We start from the raw sequence: 21,227 nt of genomic DNA, 5'->3' as shown, positions 1-21,227 counted from the left end.
TGTCATTGTGCTTCAATGTAGCTTACATTATTCATTGTTGCTATATGCTTCTATGTAGACTGTAAATACATTTTGTTTTCCGTAAGCGGGTACAGTTCGAAAGCTTGCGGAAAATAAACTGGGTGAAATAAATATTGCTCGTACGTGAAGTATGAGGGGAGCCTCTCTGGTGGTATTTTGATTGGTCGCGTGTAGCAAGAGTAAATATAGCAAGGAGAGAGTTTCCCTTGTTCTGTACTGTATGAAGGTGTCTCTCGACTATTGGCAAAACAAGAGATATTCCTGCTCGTGCGTACTTGATGAGTTGATACTTAAAGGACAGTCTTCTGGCAACTCGAAAAATAAGTACTTTGTGCGCTGTACATTTTTTGTTATTTTCAAAAGTGGCTTTCTGCAATGGAGAAATTTCTTCAATCCGAGTCTTGCATTCGTGCATGTTGTCGATGCTTTTCGAAGGTGAGAATGTGACTACCCCGACACTGCCGGTTAATCTCAGAACGGTGTTTGTCATGACCAAAGTTTGCCCTGTGTTTTAAGGTGCATGCCAGCTATGATACGCGCGGTGTACGTAGCTAGGAAGTCTTTTGTATTTCGTTTTGTAGCCCATATGCGAAAGTAATGGAGGCTGTGTGAACGTTATACGGAAACAAACTGGGTAACGTTGTTTTGGCCTTTTTGCTCTGGCCATTAAGGCCGCAGCACGTACCATTCAAGTCTATTGCAAGTTGGTACCCTTGAGAGATAGGTCGTTTTATCTGTGAGAAGCATTTTTCAGGATAAAAACAAGAAATATATGTTTGGTTCGTTAGAAAGGCTACATCGTTTAAGAACATGAATTTAAATTTTAACGATAACTCTAAACAAAAGACCTAGATAGAAAACACAGAAAACAGCAGTGACTCGTTCGGTATTTCAGTCCAAGCCCTATGGCGTCACAGGCACTTTTTTGTGCGACCAACGCCGCCACCAAGAAATATGCGTGTGCGATGACACTCCCTGGCCCCCCACACCAACCCCCCTGCACACACACACAAATAATACGTTTTGTTCTGTACGTTCACGTTAAGGACAAATCAGATGTAGTCACGACATTTTTATTTCGGCCACAACGCTCAAGCGGTCTCTTTTTTTCTGTGCATAAATCACAACAAAATCTTACTGTGAAACACACACCTTCACGTACCAGTGCACGGCCGCCTAGTTAACCTGTTTTGAAGATTTTGTGTCAGTTTTATACCTTTGCAAAGCTCTACTCACGAAAAAAGTTTTTGTGGATCTTCTTAACGTCTCAAAGGGTATGTTCAGTAGCCTAGGTTGAGGGAAGCCGAAGAAATATTACCTCAGAAGTGTCTTTATTTCTGCATGTTTCTATGACGCACCTGGTCAAAAGCAGTGAAAAATTTATTATTCCCCAATTTTCGAAGCCTGTAAAATGGCAATGTAGCCCATGATGTTCATTTTAAATTGGAAGGACTAAGAATGAATAAACGATGCTTGAAAATGGAGTGTGAAGAAGAATAAACTTAGTGTTTATTTCTGCGGCTAATACCTCCAACCTATTGCGCACACAGTTGCGTCTTGACGCATACATTGGTTGGTTCCGGCACTTCCCTCACGAAAGTGAATCCTTTTGTCTGTTTTGGGTCGGCTACCTTAAGCAACGCGGCAGCGTTTCCACAGAAGGAATCTTCGTCGTAGATCTTGTACACCACGCGGTTGTCTTGACTAGTGATAGCTGCAGGTAAAAATAGCCAGGCACAAAATCGCAGTTACACGTCATTTTTGTGCTTGCATTTGAGTAGGCATACGTAGAAAGCGGGTCGTCTGTGTTAAAATTGAGCCCACTGTTTGGCCACATAATGTGCTTCACGTTATGCAGTCTTGACCTTATATGTATATGAACGTCACGTTCTTTACACTGAGTTTTAATGGCTTGGACCCTAAAAAGCAAGAGTTCTAAAATCGCAAAACTAATATTTTTTTTTCATCACGTTGGAATAGATTAAACGGTTAAAGTTCATTCGTTACGTTTGAAAAGATGAGCGTGTATTGTAATGTATATTACTTCTTCTGCGTTAGCTAAGATGTCTAATATTGCATGATCATGGCGGTTAGTATACGTAACATTGACTATTTATAATGGTTTAAAACTTTTATGCATGCGGAAAGTTTCAAACGAAGAGCATGATACCATTCATACTAAGTACACTCTAGTATACTTCATTTTCGATGACGACATTCTAATCTTCAAAACTACTCAAGAAATATCGGAACAACGTGTACGCCGTGTAATAAGTTTTGCATGCAAGGTAAACAAAATCGATACAATGCATTTAGAAAAATGAAATTTAATAATGGACTGACGTAGTTTTTAGTCGCTGTGCACTAGCAACAAAGTAAGACCACAGGTAAGTCAGGGATCGCCAGGACTCGAGCTGCAATCAACCGGTGGTTCCTGTGCACGCAATGTGGTAGTCGCTATGCCATGGTACCACTAACACCGTCTCTATAGCATTGCCTATTGCGTCAGCTGATAATAGAAAATAGCCACTTTCCTGTTGCTCTTCCGGCCCTGCCCCGCTCACTGGCCTTTCCCCGTTCTGCTTATCTGAGTAGTAATAGAAAAAACTTTATTTTAGAAACTGGAGGGGAGAGGAGAGGTTAGAAATTTTAGAGGGAGACTTGTGGGTGGGGCTCCTTGTCCAGGGCTTAAGATTCAGTAGCACCCTGCCTTGCTCTTCGGACCAAGTTTACTTAGTCCTCCAATGTTGAGCTGGCCTGAACTGCCTCCCATGTTTCTAGAAAGGTAGTAGGGTTGGTGGCGGCCATCTGGAGGCGTTTGGTACAGCACTCCCAAGTTGCGTAGAAAAGCGTGGACGTTTCTTTGCACTGCTTGCAGTGTTATTGTATGTAATTTGTAAACGTCACTGCTAAGCGTGACTTGTGAATAAAGGTATTGGTTTGTATTCGCTGTAGTGTCTGCGAATAGTGGGTGTTCTACTGCCCGGGGAAAAGCTCCCCTTCACGGAAGCTATGAGAAGCGATATACAAGGTTCTTCGAGTTTGCGCAAGGCGGCTGTCCTAGGCGTCCATGATTAGGTGGCCGTGTGAGCGTGTCTCGGGCGTCCCTGCTGTTCCTATTGGAAAGCGGCTAACGCGACAGACAATGTTACACAGGCGGCGTTGGTACCATGCATGTAGAGTGATCGGTGCCATCTCTTTTTAGCGGGAACCACACTGGCGCGATTAGATTAGTCGTCCTGTGTTAAATGTACTGCATGAAAAAAGTTCCGGCTATGCTTTCTAGGTTTTTACGAGTGACAATGGCCTGTTATTAGAAAGGCCCTGTTATGTTTGTAAAACCAGCTCAATGGTTTTGTACTTTTTAAAGTCAACCCCTCAATTTAAGCATAAAATTCTAGTCACAAGTTTTCTTCAATTTAGAGTACACTTTCTCAAGCTTTTAGGAAAAAAAAAACGTCGACTGCAAAAGGAGTGAGCCGATATTGACTATAACAAGGACCATGGAAAGGAAGCTGAAGTCACCATTTTGTACACGCAACAAAAATTCTTTTGACAACGCGAATTCATTTCAGATTTTGGGGAAAGTGGGAGTAATAATTTTCTAGCAATCAACCTCAATTATATTAGATCACAAAGCATTCAGATTTGATAACTTTCGCAGGTGTGTTCTTTTCTACTGAAACAATGCTCATACTAATCCAACTGACTTGTGTGAAAATATTTAAAAAGAGGCATTCGGCATACTCACTTATCTGAAAGTAGTAAGCAAAGGTATTGAATGGTGAAAGAAGCTCTGCAACTTGCTCCTGGAAATCTGCAGAACATAATAGAAAATTTTCCAACAACTGTGTAAACAAGCATGGTGTCGGAAACATGGAAGGCCTTGGGATGCGATAAGTGAAGAGTGGCAGATTAGGACAAAGGGATGTCTGCATCTGAAATAATAACAGGGCGCAGCAAAAAAAGCAAAATAAAAGACAGCTGTTGTCAATTGCATATTAATGTCCTTGTACTTCATATAATATAAAGCGTGATTAGCCGACACTAAGTTTTCCTTTGTTCTGTTCTTTTTAGCCGATTAGCCGACAAGGGTCAGGAGAGAGAAATCATACAAACTACGCCTGCTAATTTCAGAACGTGTCTACATTTGTCCACTCAACAAGCGATAGAAAAACATGCCAAAATTTACCCTTAAGGGTGTAAAACGAACGTCGGGGATTAGGGAATAAACCAGGGTGGAAGTCGTGTCGGTTCAAATTAAGAGAAAGAAGTTTCAGACGACATCCACGTTTTGGACTTAAGATGTACGACGCGAGAGTGTTACTTCGACGTCAGGGAAGGTTTTGGAGCGACGCTGCTAGGTTTGCGATCTGTGTTTTACGAACACTGAAGGCCATTGAAGAGAGAAAGACAAGCAGCAGGGGTGTTTTGATCTCCATGACCCAGGAGACACACAGGCCCCCTGCGCTTCTGTGGCTTAAGAAGTGAGCGGGAAAGGTTGCGACAACGGCGGTTAGTTTGAGCAAGAAGGCGAGTGTCATTGTTTTAAAGTGTTCATTCGATAATGCCTTGGGCGGACTGAACAGTTTTGATTTTTTGCCACGACAGAGAGAGAGAGAGAGAGAGAGAGAGAGAGAGAACGTGTTTGTTGAGCAAGAATTAGTTGCAATTTAGAAATGGGGGTAAAGAGATTGCAAGCAGGTCAAGGTTGGAACCTGAAGTCCAGGGCCCCAGATTTAGCTGCGGCTTTCCTTGCCCTCTTAATCAGCTCACGCTGGTCTTGAAGCAAAGAGATGGTCAAACCTGCCCCCCGTGTCTTGATACAAGTGGAATATGTAATATTTCAGTTATTTTCCCATGAGCATACCGTCGGACATGTCTACGTTGAGTGGAAGAGGGTGGATATTTCCCCGAATATAGCCTGGCCTTAACCTAATGTCTGACGTCTCCTCGAACAACTTCGCCCACACATATAATTGTAGATATTTTCGTTGGTTTACCCGACAGAGGTTGTGATTCCTCGCTATTGAGACCCCCTTCTATGTGTAGCCATTCTGAATGTTTTTCGGGGAGCAGAGTGCGGCATTCGTGGTCGCGAGGAGCACAGTATGTGCGTCGCACGGCTCTTGGTTGGTTACTCGTTTTCTTTCAGACCATTGTATTCGGGTGTATAGATTGCGTTGTTAACTTTCTTCATTTTGGACGGGGTATCTTACCGAAGCGTTAGGTATTCTGCCTGCAGCAAAAGTCTATTGCCTTTTGAGAGTCTGTAAGGTTGTTTACGCTTCTATTCGATACTACCGCTAGCCGGGTGACTTAGACGGTAGCTCAAACGTCTTCTCCTTCGTTCCTGTATATAGATAGTCATGGAATCACAAATATTACCAAAAGAGTCAATTACGAAAATTACTGCCGCGTATTTTCGTACATTTCAGAGTCGGTGTATACTTTATTCTCACGATTTTGGAACCCAGTGATGGGGACGGGGTGGGGGTACCTGTTTTCCATACAATCGAACGTACCAATTTTGTTTTCCCAGACGCTCCCTTGGTACTAGTAGAGTGATTTCTCCAATTTCTTAAAAGATGTTATAAAGAAACAATTCGACGATATTTTCTTGATCTTTATCAGCAGCCTATTTAATGAAGACATGGTCCTGTATTATTTGTGCATTTTTCTGTGTCCTCGTGTCACTGAGCAGTTATAGTATGGATCAAATACCAACTCGCCCAATTCACTGTACTTCTAACCCTATTTAGGTTCTCTCCAAGACGATGGCTTCTCCCTTCATCCACTCCTGCCCTTCGCGGCCCGAGCCCATCTTTTCCTTCTAATTTTATTACATCTCCCATCCATCGAATTAATGGCCCCCCGTTTCTCCTGCACCCGTCTCTAGGTATCTGTGTTGTTACCCTTGTGGTCCACTGGTTGTGAGTTAGTCTAACTGTAAAAGTGGCAAGTTGGGGGACCGCCTTATATGCTTTCCTGGTGAAAGCATTTGTTCGGTTTTTGTCAGTGCAGGTACGTTTGCGGTACGGTAAGCTGTGCGATATCCGGCTCATGATGGGCGGCTGCATGAGTCTCATCGTTTTATCTTCTTTTATTCCTGCTCTTCTGTAGGTTGGGGGTTCAATAATGTGGACAATTGGTAACGAGTTTGTCTATTTCAGCGGCTTCATTGAACGGGCCCGTTCATATACACCCTTCCAGTACCACCAAAGTATAATGGGTAGGGGGAAAGTGCATTGAATATATGTTTCAATTCCAAATAGAACACACATGTCAAAAAGCTAATTACCCGAGATAATAATCCCAGAAAATAACTCAATGAAATCAGACCCATGCCGAGCATTCTTAGGTCAGTGATCTCTGGGACGACATCTGTACCTGTTTTAAGTAACGTCTATCCTGATGGTTTGGGACGATCTGTCGTATGCCAAACATAGCGTGCGGCCGAGAAGGAAGGGCGGGAATATCAAAAAGTAGTTTAAAATTTGTATGATGAGACGACTCTAGACTTGGTATCATTAGAGCGAACGCTCTACTAGGCTACATCTCCCAAGGTCATTCATGGCGTCGTGATGAACTTCAGCCGCCGGTGCGCAAGCTGTGGTTTCTTTCTTAACGCTTCGCCTGTTCGTAACTTTGCTGCTGGGGTGCCCCGGGCGATGCGAGGGTGAAAATTAAAGCCGTTCCAGTCAATGTTAAAGCTGTCGCAAAGGAAGAGCAGCGATTCGCCACAATGGGCTGTAGTGCCACTTCCGCTCCCTGCTACCACCAATCACTCTCTGCTCCGCCCTGCTTCACTCCGTCTTGATTAATGGAACGGGGGTTTGTCCAATGCAATTCAAGTTTCCCGCCTTCGCAGTGCTCGGGCGCCCCCTGCCTGAAACTGTGCTAGCGGGAAATCTGTTCTTTTTATGCTTGCTTTTCTTCCGCACGTGCCAGCGCCGTCAGCGCCTTTTTTTTCTCATCGTGAAAACGAATACAACGAGCGTTCCTAATTAAATAAAAGCGGGTGCTGGCAGTTAACTATGTATATTCTGCCTCAAATGTACCTACAATTTCCTTTGCGCAAAACAACGGGGAAATGTATGACAAGTGAAAGCGGTTCACGACTTTCCAACGCTTATGACTATATAAACCGCTTGGTTTTCGAATCCTGTGTGGGACGCCGCTGCAACGGAGCGCCATGGGGCTCTACTTCAGGTCCGCGAGCGAGCTACGACGACTAGGCGAGCCCCTAAAGTGCTCTGCACTTAAAAGCAGCCCGCCGGCGCCTTATCGCCCAGCGGTGGCTGGGCCATGTGTGCGTGCAGTTCAGTGGCAGCTAATCACGTTTAGTATATTTTACATTCAGGAGACCCTTCGCACATTACTGCCGCAGTCGTAGCTCCTGGGTGGCAGCGATGACGTATTGGCGCGGACCCTTGATGAGCACGGCTGATAGCGGATGGCTAGCATCCACTGGGAAATAAAAAAAATAGCCTAATAACGTTATCGCGTTAAAAACTACCGTTAGGCAGAGCGTACAGCGCGGTGGACTGATAGGGAGACTATTCGGAAAACAAATTGGTTTTGGGGAAACAGAACTAAGAGGAGGTGACGGGAGAAAAATAATGAAGAGAAGAAAATGAGTTCGGATAGTGCAGGATTGATACATTTGCAAGTCAACAAGACGGGCGTCCGTCCTGCATTGAATGATATAAGGCTCATGGGAGTAATATCAATGTTAAGACATGAAACCCTTAAAACTTTGAGGGGAGAGTTTTGGGACCCATGTTTATTGTATTAGTTTTTAGGAAGAGCTGGATAATTTTTTAAAACGTCATGTATTAAGTGTTGTCCTACCTATAGTGCCTCACTTGCACCAGACTGCATTGAAACACTTTTTCATCTAAAGCCACGTTTAGTATAGGCACTTACCGTTCAATTGTAACAAAATTGAAGAGCTCTGATCGTCGTATGTGAAGTCAAACGTTCCTCTGCAAAGAAGTTTACATAACTCTTACATAAGACACATTGAGGAAAGATTTCTGAGTTTTTAGATGAAAGCAAAATCTGTTGGAAAGGAGAATTTATTGCCGAGAATTAAACTGACTTTTAAAGAACATAGCCCCCTCACCTCAGCTTGAAACATTTTTTCAAAAGAAAATAGGCAATTCGTTTTTGTACTTATTAGGCGTCTTTGTGTGATTGTGACAGTGCTAGAGACTAGATGAGAAATTTCAACATGGATGAAAGTAGATGTCCGGTGAGAGGATGAACCATGGTACCTACGTTGAGTAGCTGTCTGGAGTGCCTTTCTGTGCCATCCACGTGGTTCCAGCGCCTTTGCCATTCGAGTTCTGCGTTCTGTCCCAGAGGAGAGTAAAGTTTACGGTACCTTCCGGTTCAATTGTGACCCCAGTTCGATAGCACTCGTACACCAGAATGGGGCGGTATTGAGTGTCCTGCAAACAAGGAAATGAACCTGGAAGTTGATGCACCCTTATACATGTATCTTCTAAGTTTACACGTGATAAAAGTTCTGCAGGAAATGTATCATAAATGCTCTATTTGTCTTGGGGTGAGTGCTACTAAAATGCATCGAAACATCTATACCTAAAATACCAACGGCGTTTCAGATTCTGAGCATTAAGGTCTGCTAGGTTTACCTATTATCACAGCCTATTTATGATCAATGATGTTCGCTTGGTTTCCTATGATTTATGATATTGCCTCAAACCTGCAAAATGTTTTTTATCAGTTATAAAACAAACATCCTGTAGAACAGACATAGTCATTGCGGCCTTACTCTAAGCTAAGATAGCCTCCATAAAACTTGCTCCTAGTAGCACTACCAGGGTTCGCGGCACTGGTGTGGGCCACCTTAAACTGGTTTATTTTTTCGTATTTAAGGTTACGTGAGTCAGCCCTTAACGCTCCTAATCGAGGCAAGACAAACCGATAACGTTGCGGGGCGCCTCTCAATTCAAGGCTCAGAGACCGAGATTCGGGTCTCAATCTCAGCGAACCCTTGTTATTAGGGCATTGATTTGTGTGGCAGAAGTGCGACAAATTAAGCGTGACACGGGGTTTGTGTCGTTGAGCAACATAAAAGAATTTAAATTTACAAGAGAATGATCTAGATAAAGCTTATCCCATTTCTATACATTCAAAGGTAAGACTTGTGCACGGAACTGGACACTTTATTATTTTAAACAGCACTTAGCTAGAAACTAAAGCTGGTCAAATTTAGCGCCACTAGAAATTAAAACTCTCTTCCACGTCTATTCACTGATCTCTATATGACCACAATAAACTTCAGATTTCCTCATTGTATACGGCACCGGGAGCAGAGGTATTAAAATTTTCAGTCCTCCTTTACCTGATACAGGTCCCATGATAGTCCGCTGGGTGTAGCCCCGAAGGCCATTGCGACCAATGATAAGATGACGCCCAACTTGATAAAAGGCTGCATTTTGCCGCTGCGTATTCCACGGATATTCAGTCCCTGCGAAAGCAGGACATTTAAAAATCCATCACACTATCTCTGGGCCAGTTGCATACCCTTTCGCTTTGCCGCTTATCCAGGTATAAATGTGTAAGAAATGGACAGTGTGCAGGCTGAATGCTGCCTTGCGTCTAGTGAATTGCGTGGGTATCGCCCTGATAAATGAAGCGGTGTACAACTATGACTTAGGAGAAAGCGTAAAGAAAGGAGCAAAAACTTGGCGTGTAAGGGTGCAAAGTCAACAGATAACCAGGAACATTTGCATGGTGTAAACACAAATGATAAGCAATATAATTGACGCCCATGCAGTATAGGTGCTGTTGTCGCTATTTGATGGCCCTTCGCACCAGCGTTACCTTTACAATGTCAAACAAGTTCTTCTTCAGGAAAGCTAGCTGCTATTATCAAGGTAAAACAACTGGAACCTCGGTCTGCATTATTTCTACCAGTCAAAGTTATTGGTGCGGAGCAATTTGTTAGGCAATCGTTTAAAATAACTTGCAAAACTAAATGATCAGAAAATTGTAAACGTGTTCCTAAATATCTGCTGGAAAATAACAAAGTTTTCAAGATGCACTTCTCAGTGGTAGCTGAACATGCAATAAAACGCGTGAAGCTCTGTTTAATACATTGGTTCTCTGGGTACTTTTAAGGCGTCCTGAACTCTGAACGAGATGAAGTGTTTCAGTAATATCTATTCATTAACTGAATATGCAAATCGACAATTAATTGTAAACATACCCTTGTCTAAAGATGTTGGTTTATTCGTTATATAATAACATGATTCTGCAAAATACAACTAAATGGACACCGTTTTTCAAAACCTTCTCTATAAAAACCTTTGGCTTGAAGATATTATCTTTTAGGTTGTTGGTTTTTTGGACGAACAATCTCTATGTTTACGTATCTACCGTTAGTTGGAAAAACCGTTTAGTTGTTGAGAACTAAATGGTTTTTTAGGAGCATACACGCTTATGACACAGGTCGAAAAAATAGCAGACAGAAATTACGAAGAAAATCAAAATCAGAATGCCGCCAATTGGAGTTTTTTATCCACAGAAAGCACCAAACTAGAAAAAAGTGTTCCAAAGACGTATACAACAAACTTGTAAAGTTTACGTCATGTGCATATCTTGAAAGACCGTCAGTATGGGCATGTCTACAAAGGAAACTTATGTGTCTCTATCTAGCACATACAGAGCATTGAAACAGCTCTCTGCAGTCCTTGTTGGACACGATGAACCACCACAACCTACCTTCCCTTCGGACGATTGGTTCGCCTGGCCTTGCTGTAACGTGGGCTGTCCGGTTAGTTTGTTGTAACGCGGAACTGCATGACTGACTCGAAAAGTTCACGTTTTATGTACATTAGCCCTAAGGGAGGAAGGAGGCATATCCTGTCGTTCATAATTCACATAAACGGTGGTTGCCATCAAGGCTCATTTTCTTCCCCTTTAGAGCCGGAAAAGAAAATTTACCACCCCGTATAATTTGAACCTATTTTTGCAGCCTAAATATCACTATGTAAATGTTATGATGTAGTTTCCTTTTTTTCAAGCTTACTGCACCATAGAGGTACAACCAAAAACTGGTCTTCAAAAGATTGAGGCGTTGATTTCCGCCGCCCTTGTGACTTGCGCGTCTAAAAGGGCCAATACGAGGCCAAGTGTCCCCATGTGGTTTGAAAGCGACAGTAATGGACAGGATGTTGATCCGAAAGGCTACGGACAGGGCTCAACGCTATCGCCGTGTGCAGACTATGCGTCCGCGTAGGTGCTGCAATTTTTAAGTGCCACACTATTGTTTTTTTTATCCTTGCATTGATGTTTTCTTGGGTGTCCGAAGAATGTGTGCACAAATTTTGCTCTATTAACCGTGGATCGGATTTTATAGCACACAGCGAATACCAAGAGCACGAAGAATTTCACCTCAGTGGAAAACAAAATTTTTGGAGCGTCTGCACAAACATGGCTATCCTAACGGAGACAAGGACGTACAGATGTTTACGGAGATAACTTTGGCTTCAACGCATAAAAAAGTGAAGCACGTGGCATGCAAAGAAAATATAAACATGCCAAGAAGCATGAAAGCTAGAAACTTCCTGCTAGCATCATTTTAGTGCACCTTTATTGGACTGCTGTCGCTGTGCGCCTCTACTATACAAAACAAACCGGAACATCCTCGAGTTTAGTTACAAATCAGAGCTAAATTGCTGTAATTTCTCATGAATTACTAGTCTATGCCCTGGGGTGAGCGATACGTTGTAGAACTGGTAATGTTTGTCGCTGTGGCATGTCATTGTCCTTGTCTAGGTAAAAACGTGCCGCGGAAATTCCTCTGCGATGGCGGTATGTGTGATCGCTCATAAATCTACCTATACTTCCACGTTCCATGCTTGGTGGAGGGGGTGAAACTTAAGTATTCACAATTGCGCGTGATGTACCCAAATATGTAGCTGAAATTAGGATTGATGGTATTTGTGTCTCAATGCATGTTAAGGATTTTTCCGTTTGGTTGGAGGTAGCTACATTTATCCGTAAGGAGACATATGGCGGACACTTAATTGGGAAAGAATACGAGATGGGGGACTACAAAGTACATATTTTGAGAGCCAATGAACTATCGATGGCGTCCGAAAGAAAAGGATGAAACAGTAAAGATTACCTGGGCGGAAAGTAACGAGATGTAAATTACGAGGAAGCTATGGAGCAGGTGAACACAGTAATATGATTTACGAGAACACTAAAAGCGACGCGTAGGTTTATGAGGCCCGGCCTGGCCGCTTGAGGGAACCGAGTTATGTGAGCCCATGCTTAGAGAATGAGGTTTGTACAGCTGTTTGAAAAATACGGAAATAATTGAGCCGTCCCTATCAATTGCTAGTGTGTCCATCCCCCTTGAAATGGAGGAGGGTTTTTGCCGTAAATGGAAATGATAAAAATAAATAGTTTTGGGGTCTCTTGGCTTGTTGTTGGCAGGCAGAAGGGTTTCTTCAGCGCTTAAAAGAATGAATGCTCAGCCCCGTCCATTCTCTGTCTTGACGGGGGTAATCAGTTGCGAATAAAGACACCCTCGGAAGCGTCTTCGGCACAAACGAGCTTTGGCTTAGGCGACTGTCAGTCACGTCAGTGATCGGAATCATAGCCTATGTGGCCTAAACATAGAGTAATCGTTATCGCGCAACAATGCTCTTTTGTAGCATATAATTGACAATTCGAAAACGTTGCTTGCAAATAATACGAACAGTTGAGCAAGTTTAAAATACGCACCTGGTTTTGCTTCGCAATTTAGAACATTGTCGAAGGCCATTGAATGGAAAAAAAAGTTAACTTTTGATGTAGTTATTGTGCTTTGGCTAGGGTATAGTACCCAATGTTACAGTATCAACCGATAGATACATAAAATGTGAACTGTTCGTCTGCAAAGGGGTACGTCCTAGGAAGTGCGGTAAACACAGACGGATGACTCAAAACCGCGCACCTGCTATATCCGTGAAGCGGAGCATCTCGGATGGTATCTCGGTTGTTCGCGTGTGGCAGGTACGACCCTTGGTTAACGATATCTCTGTTACGACCCTTCGGTAACAACAAAAAAATGTTTCTTTGTTCCCTGCCGTGTGAGGGTACCTGTCGCGCTTACTCGAAACTAAAAGAAGTCCTGCAAGTTAGGTACACAAAAGGTTGCTATACAAAACCGCAATTTCTTAGCAGCAGTTTTAGGAATTTTAAACGGAATGTCATTGGGTGTAGGAAACAAGTAAATTTTCAAGGCAAGGTCAAAGGTGTTATCTCAAGCCACAGCTGCTGTATAGTTTTTGTAGAGCGCAATAGTAAGAACACCATTCCTCAGGAGTTTCAGCGCACGTTTAGGATCCCCAGCGGGTCCAATTGATTCATTATCATCTTCAACGGAGCATAGAATTTCTGATCTTTAAATAATAAATGTAAGGCCGAACTTGCTAACCGAATAAAAATAAAGGAATCAAGCCAAAATTTCTCGGGGGGCGCAAAGCTTACGTTTACTCGGCTTCGTATGCAGTTGGCCTCAATAAAACTTACCCTGGTATAATAATAACGTCATTTATATGATATCTCAGGACGCATTTGAATTTAAAGTGCCTCAACTTTGTTCTAGCCATCATAATACACAATGAGTAAGGATGCACAGGCACGTAGAAAAGGTAACTTCCCTGGAACAACCGCAGCTAAAGCGGTATTCAGGCGGATAAGAAAAGCAATCATGATGTGAACGCACTGCGTAACATTTGGTTGCGCGCAGAGATACGTGCACACTAGCATTTAACATGTCGTGCCGCCCTTCCGGTGGCTGCCAGGGGTTTCGCGCCTCGCTGCCGGGGAAGGCTGCAGCGCGACGCCACTGGCGGCCGTCGGCCGGGCGGCCGGGAGAGTTTGACGCAAGTGTGCACGTAGCTTAGCAACTTCCTGTTTGCTGTTAGTCAAGGATTGGGCGGTGGCATAGCGGAAACAGTGGCTGGTGTGTTCAAGCAGCACAGACTATGCTTGCATCAGTGGCATTCGAAAGAGCCGAGAAAGGCGAAACCACCTTTCTATTTCTGCGTGCAACGTCTCATACACGTTTTTTCAGTGGAGTTTTATTGATACATACCCGCCTTTCGCCAATAAGCTCTAAAAGCTTCACACTAGTACTGCCGGTCATGTAGTGTCCTAGGTCGACGGCAAGTAAGCTTTTGCAGGTGGCATGGACTGGGGCCTGTTTTGAAGCGACAACTTTCTTAGTGGGGCCGATGGTGTCCTATCAGAAAACTAATGTATTTCTCCTTAGACCGGCAGGTCCACAGGAAAGCTGTGATAAGATTTCTAGATACAAGGCACGTTCGCGAAACTGGGCTTCTATTGTGTCAAAACGGTTACTTTAAAATCACGAAAAAGGAACGGTTCTACATAAGACAAAACAACCATCGATCATGAGTAAAATAGTATACCTCTATCTCATAAACCTCGTATCCATTTAGATCATTCGCAGATGCGTTTACGTAGAGCGCGAAAAATCGTCACATCGGTTCCTTCTTTCTTTGCGATTGGTGTCTTTGAAGGTTCGACGATCGATTGGACGCTTTTTTAGCGAAGGTTGGAGGCACCTCTAACAGAGAATCTGTTATTGCTGGCCATAATGTGTGCGGCGTCATAAAAAAATTCAGTGCCTTTCCAGTCTGCGAACAAGGATGTCCAGCAAAGCTGTGGTGCCGAGCCTCAACGTGAGCGACAATATGCTTTGATCGAGTCGAGGTTAACGAGTGCAGTAAGCAATACACGCCTGTTTGTAATTCGAGATTATTTGCGATTGAGAATGCTCCCTGGTTATTTACCTGAAGGAAACATTGACAAACTAGAGCTACATTCCGGCGGACAGACATGGGGCTGTCCGTTTATTTCCCGTAGAATCCAATGTATTGATAGCAGACGAGAATTCAACAATATCTACCACTTCATTGTGAACTATGTAATTTAGAAAAGGAAATGAAACTCGACTTAATGTTAGATTCGTCTTTGTGGCTGATTGTCTTATAATTGGTTTTGTAATAGTTACAATAAAACAAGAGTTAAAGCCACGTTCTATAATCACACTCCCTCCGTAGATGGACGTGCTTCACTGTGCAACACTCAATGTGGGAAAGCCATCTCACAAAGACCAAGCTTACACCAATCTCGTAAAAGTCGGCTGCGCCTCTAAAAACAACTGCATTGCTGGGAATAAATTCATCCAGAGAAAATATAGGACGTCCTATATTAAAATATAAAGACACTAGGACATGCTTTTATTTTTTATGAGTTTATAATTACGTTGAAAATGTGGCGCAGTTTTACAATCTCGGGTATTTGAATGGTCGCCGCAAAGTGGCGCTACGCTCGCTTGCGATTCTTGTCTACATCGCTATGTTGCCGGAGACGATCTGCTGGAACCTAGCCATAGAAAGCTCTGCTGTAAACACCGAGACAATTATAACGGCCTATAAAACAGTTCTCGGCCTCCCCATCTACACAGCTAATCAAAAGCTGTTCGATCTCAGAGTGTGTACCACCTTCGAGGAAATGAGGGATGCAGTGTTCGCAAACCAGAAAGAACGACTACTGAAAACCCGCACAGATCGAGCCACCCAATCCAACATTGGCTCCCCCCCAGAAAAAGAATTTTTGAATAGAGCGACAGAACTGTCACCATACCAAAGGAAAGGAATAAAAACGCTAAATATACCCCAAAACATGTAAAAGACCCTCCACAACGACAGAAGAATAGCAAGAACGAACTTTCTAAGACGGAATTTCGGAAATCATGAACACTGCCTACTCTGATGCAAGTAAGGGGACCCACAGCTGTTCCACTGCAGCAGTTGTCGACTTCAAAGGTTCTCCCGTAGACTACGCCATTCTTAGAAGACAGGGCACTGAGGAAGACGAAACTAGTGCTATTCTGATGGCTATCAGATGGGGAGATTAGGCGAACAGCAGGAGAAGATGAAATATCATAACGGACTCGACCAAAGCCATAAAGAACATCACTGCCGGGATGATACCCATCGGCTCCAAACATATCATCGCAAGAGATCGCGCATCGTTACGTTTTTGTGTGCTTTTTCCTTGTCTGTTTAGGTTTTAATACAGCGCGGCTCAAGAACATCCCAAGAAAGCTAAACGGTGTACCCAACATTACACGGTGCCCTGCGCACGAAGGCTTGGACGCAAATGAGAGTGCTGACTCACTTGCGAGAAGTCTCAGCAACAGCAGCGAAGAAGACCACAAAGCCCATTAAGGGCTCTGCCAGCATCTCCCTTCGTCGTCGTCTCATGTAGTCACGGTACTAAAACCCCGGGACAACCGTTTTAAATGCAGAGCATTTCAGTAACTCACGATGTCACCCGCGTTGACGTCCGTCGTAGTCCGCACCGTCATTGTCCGCACCCCTCCCCCTACACTATATAAAAAAAATACTATCCGGCGCCTGGTTTCGATCCCTCGACACTGCGGGCGGAACGCAATGTACATGGTGCTCTACCCACTGCGCCACAAAGCCGACGCAGAATGGGAGGCTACGAAAGCGCCTTATACCTTGACTCATTCAAACTACGTCAAGAAGCTGCTGATACAACGCATTCACTACCACCAACTCCCCAAACACTAAACGTTAACGCAATACACCCACCCCCTATGCGACGCATTTACTCGAGTCCCCCTCGCGGGGAGATGGGCCCAATTTTTTTTAAATGCCTCGCGCTGACGGAAGGCGTGATAAAAGAACACATCGGGACACTGCTTGATGGCCCGCGATTTTTCGAGCATGTACGGTCTCAATAAAAATTTTCTGGGTCATTGAAAATTTAAATAGGCCACAAGAATTCAAAATGCAATCTCGCTGAATAATTGAGCCCTGAAGGTTTTTTCCCTAAAGCTGGGTGTGACACTACTCCTCCCTACTTTGTCCAGACGACAATTTCCCTCCTTCTTCAGTTCCACTTGGTTGTTGAAATATTGCTTTGAATTTTATGTGGCTCAAAATATTTGTGCCGGATAGGAAATTCTGACAAAGGGTGCACATGCTTCTGAGTTTTTTATTTTTCGCGCTTCTCTCAACTAACTTAAGAAAATGATGTTAAACTTTTCTGTTTCAGCGGAGTTACCTTCTCCCATGCAACAAACAAACCCGAGAAATGGACTTACTTATATAGCTACAAAATGCATGACCTCGACAAAGTAACGCAAATCTATAAGCAATGAATACAAAAAATTGAGATCAGTGTCCCTCTCTGTGAGGTAGCACCTTCGGACTACGGTTCGGCTCAATACGGCGCCTATGTGTTGCACGGTTCGCTTGCATAAGTGGATTTCTTAGAGCAATGAATTGCTCACGTTTAACAACAAAGCTAAAAGAAAGACAACTAGAAACTTACTTCGTATTTCCGATTATTTTCAGTACTGGGATTCTCAAATTCTGATGGTTCCAGCTAAAAGTCCGGGGATGTTGTCCCTTTGTGCAATTGTAACAGGTTTCATCTTTAAATGCCAGTTGAGACCGTGGCACTCCTATTGAGCACACCAGGTTGTTCATTGTAACCTAAGTTCTCTTCCCATTCTTTTGTTTCAGGATTATATTCAAAGGATACAGGGAGCCACTCAAGATGTCGGACATGTGGGAACTAGACAAGGAAAATGCGACGGCAGACATTTCCAAGAGATTCGACCGTTTGTATCGCGGAACCAACGAGAAAAAGTGAGTTACGAAGTTTTAATTGGCTCGGGTCTGCGTTATTGTATCTGATAATTCAGAAGATGTGCAGAGGTATGGGTGTTTGTAGTAAGTACATGATATGCGCTGAACGATTTACAGAAAAGAAATGCCGCTAAATAGAGCAGATGTGCATTCTGATCCGATCCAAATTATCTTAACTTGCTAGAAGTGCGCGCAAGCATAATATGCACTACGTATTTTCAGTTTAATGTTTTCCGAGTCCGTTTCCAACAATGTGGTAGTCGGCCAAAAAATGTATGGGTGTAGGTACATGTTAAAGACACAGGGACAAATGGAGGGTTTCAAATAAATATTTGTTGTAATAAGCTCAAAAGAATTTTAGGACCAGAATACCATTTGTGACCTTTAAAGAGCACTTCATGGTGGCATTCAAAAAATGAGCCTTATTCATTGATATGTAGACTGCAAAGGTTTTGGCGTAACATTTTTTTATATTCTGCCTTTTTTCCTATCAAATCTTTCAGTACTCTAGACGTCATAAACAGCTGCTTAGGACTGTTGGAATGTTTTTTGTAATGAAGAACCCAGCCGCTTCTGTTTCTGTGATTCCCTATAATTACACATTCGAAGCTAATCATGGCATGTTTTTAAGCATTTATTTTAGGTGTTTCTGTTTTAAAAGGTTTTTGACCGCTCGTAAACTTTTAAAGCCATGTAAACATTGTAGAAAGAACATATCCAAATTTCTCCGATTGTTCTTAAAGTGGGATAACACTTCGTCAACCACGTGCTAAAAGGAAAAGTTGTTGTTTCCCGTCGGTATCACACAACTAGCCTATATTCATTCCTTGAAATGTTACCATTCCATCAACTATAGATGGCTATAACCCTTGCTTAAATTGTAATTGGTTTTGCTCTTTACAGGGATACCACGAAATCAGACGCCGCAGTCGATGGCGCTCCCACTGCAGTATCAGAACGCGACATTATGATGCCGCTGTTCCGGACATTTCTGCCTGATCTCATAATAAGTGGCTTCCACAAGCTCGCTGCCTGCCTGCTTATTTTCGTCAGTCCCGTCGTGCTAGAGTAAGTGAATCACCAAATACTAAAAAGCATTGCCTCACTGCCTCAAAATGAGCCAAAAATGTGATTAGAAATGAAGGGCAAGGCTAAGGGATTATAGTCTGTAAGACTCAAGTGAAATAGCAAAGAATGAGTGTACTAGTAACATGAAATTATTTTCAAATGCGTAATCCTAACTCTCAGCGTGGAGTGGCCGATTAGTTCTCTAGTGGTGAAAATGCTCGCAGTTTTTAGGTAGCATGAAATTAACTGCAGCGATTGTATTTCAAGGAGGAAAGTTCAACTGAGCCATTCTGAAATGAAGTAATTATTCCCATCATCATCATCATCATCATCGTCGTCGTCGTCGTCGTCGTCGTCGTCGTCGTAGCAAGCTAACTCAAGTTCACTGCAGGACGAAGGCCTCTTGCAATGACCTCCAATCACTCCTACCCTGCGCGGCTCGAGTTCATTATTTGCCTTGAATCTCCCCCTTTCTTCCCTCGGTCGTGTTATTGGCCTTCCCGTTCTTCTAGACCCGTCGTCTCTTGGCATCCGCTCAGCCCAATGGCCCACCGGTTGTCATTTTTTTTGTCACTACATATGGCCAGCCCAAGCCCATTTATTTTTTTAGACTTACAATAACTTATACTCTAGTTTGTTCCCTCATCCAGGAAGTTCGTTTCCTGTCCCATTTTAACCCTAGCATTCTTTGTTCCATGGCTCGTTGAGCAGAGCAGACCTAAGTTTGCGTTCCAGTTGCTTAATAAAGCGCCACAATTAGGTCCCATGTGTCATCAGCGGCAGCATGGATTGGGTGTATATTATTCTTTTGAGTGATAGAGGCAGCGAAACTTTTATTATTTGAGGGCGCTGGCCGTGTGCACCCGCGCACAAACCTAGTCTGCGGCGGACAGAAGCAAAGCGACAAATTCCCGATCCGTAAGCGATTAAAACAGGGAAACCACGTGAACACCATTTAATCAAAACTGTCAACATCATCACTGGGAGGAGGCATTCAGAAAGCCTCCGTGGGAAAACACAGGATTACGAATGAACAGAGAATAATTGAGCCATTTGAGGTTTGCTGACGACATATCCTTGTTGAGTGATACTGCAGAACACCTGCGAAATATGCTTGAGGAACTACAATCGGAGAGAACGGTGGTGGGGCTGAAAATAAATATGAACGAATCTAGAGTAATAAGGAATAAGCAAGCCGAAAGCGCCCTCTTTAGCATATGTAACGATACGAACAAGAACAGAAATATTACTACCTCGAACAGGTGGTCAGTGTGACCCCAACCACGTAAAACAGTAGCTGTTTTTGTCCGGCAACTCAACGCGACTGCTACAACAACAAGTGAATAAGAACATTCCTGTTCATATATTATTTGGAGCCGAGGACTTAAAGCTGGATCCAAGTACGTTACCACCAGGAAACATTTGCAAGTTTGCAGCGGTTCAACAAAACTTAGAACGACCCTCAGCTAAATGACGAGAAACGCTTAAATACTTGGTTTTTGTTCCCTTCTGTTATCCAGCTTTATATATTGTGGCAAATATAGAATAGAAGAAAGAAAGAAGAATATAGAAGAAAGTATAAAATATAGAAGAAGAATATAGAAGAAAAATATAGAAGAAAGAGCAAATATAGATCGCTGGAATCTACTCTTGAGAAAGCCATTTTGCTTTGTAGCAGCGTGGATGAGTACGGTGGTGTAACTAAGTAGGCGTAAGTAGGTATCTGTGGTTGAGAGCGTTGGTTCACTACTCGGAAAAGGTAATATAACTGGTAACCAAAACGTTTATGCAAGGAAGTGAGAATTACAATAAAATGTGGAAACTTTCACGGCAGCCGTAGTGAGCTCTGCATGTCTCATGTTTTCAACACGGTAATAAAACCATGGTACCCTTTGTTTCTACTAGCATAAAAACTTGATATTTGCTATGCTTTATTAATAACGAATGCTGGGAAGTTTTTAAGTTACACCACGCCTTATAAATAAAAGACGATGACACAGGAGTTATTGAAGTGACGATGGAAATTTTCATCTCACTGAGCAAGGCAGAAAGCGAGACAAGTAGCAAGCGAACAAATAATTCAGTATTTCTGGCTCATTCCATGCCTCAGAGGCAGCGGGGAGAAGGAGGTTTTTAGCGGTGTCTCCATTCGGGTTCGGGGCATTGCGCCCAAAGCACCTAACCCTGCAACATTTGCGGGGCTTGCGAAACGCAGGAAGGTAAGACATCATGAGGCGCGGCAACTGTAAAAGACAAAATATTTGAAGTAGTCAATTAGCAGAAGAATGGGACGTTGAGAAGAAGTGCTGACATTTTGCGGAAAACCTGCTCGTCTAGAACCCGGCTATGCACGTTGTAGGTCGACCGCATTGTGGAGCGAATGCTCTGTTCTCT

The 21,227-nt window shown here is 43.2% G+C and overlaps 2 protein-coding genes across 3 annotated transcripts in view; one reads left to right on the top strand and one right to left on the bottom strand.

The window, feature by feature from the left end:
• The window catches only part of LOC144142433 (multidrug resistance-associated protein 1-like), a 131,223-nt gene that overhangs the window by 71,236 nt on the left and 38,760 nt on the right, over positions 1–21,227 (top strand). For both annotated transcript variants that reach the window (XM_077673939.1, XM_077673938.1), the window contains exons 7-8: positions 17,640–17,765; positions 18,669–18,833. In XM_077673939.1, the coding sequence (XP_077530065.1) occupies positions 17,640–17,765; positions 18,669–18,833 (291 nt within the window). The remainder of the gene's footprint in view (positions 1–17,639; positions 17,766–18,668; positions 18,834–21,227) is intronic.
• Positions 1,502–10,853, bottom strand: LOC144142434 (uncharacterized). Its single transcript, XM_077673940.1, has 6 exons — positions 10,777–10,853; positions 9,395–9,520; positions 8,305–8,477; positions 7,951–8,009; positions 3,773–3,838; positions 1,502–1,735 (listed from the first exon to the last, which is right to left on the bottom strand). The coding sequence occupies exons 2-6, from the start codon at positions 9,485–9,487 to the stop codon at positions 1,557–1,559; spliced, it is 570 nt and encodes a 189-aa protein (XP_077530066.1). The 5' UTR covers positions 9,488–9,520; positions 10,777–10,853; the 3' UTR covers positions 1,502–1,556.

This window comes from Haemaphysalis longicornis, unplaced genomic scaffold (genome assembly GCF_048455015.1).
Source record: "Haemaphysalis longicornis isolate Haplotype H1 unplaced genomic scaffold, Haemaphysalis longicornis Haplotype H1 scaffold_6, whole genome shotgun sequence".
Taxonomy (NCBI): domain Eukaryota; kingdom Metazoa; phylum Arthropoda; class Arachnida; order Ixodida; family Ixodidae; genus Haemaphysalis; species Haemaphysalis longicornis.
The sequence above is the reverse complement of the archived record's forward strand: the minus strand, read 5'-3'. Positions and strand labels throughout refer to the sequence as shown.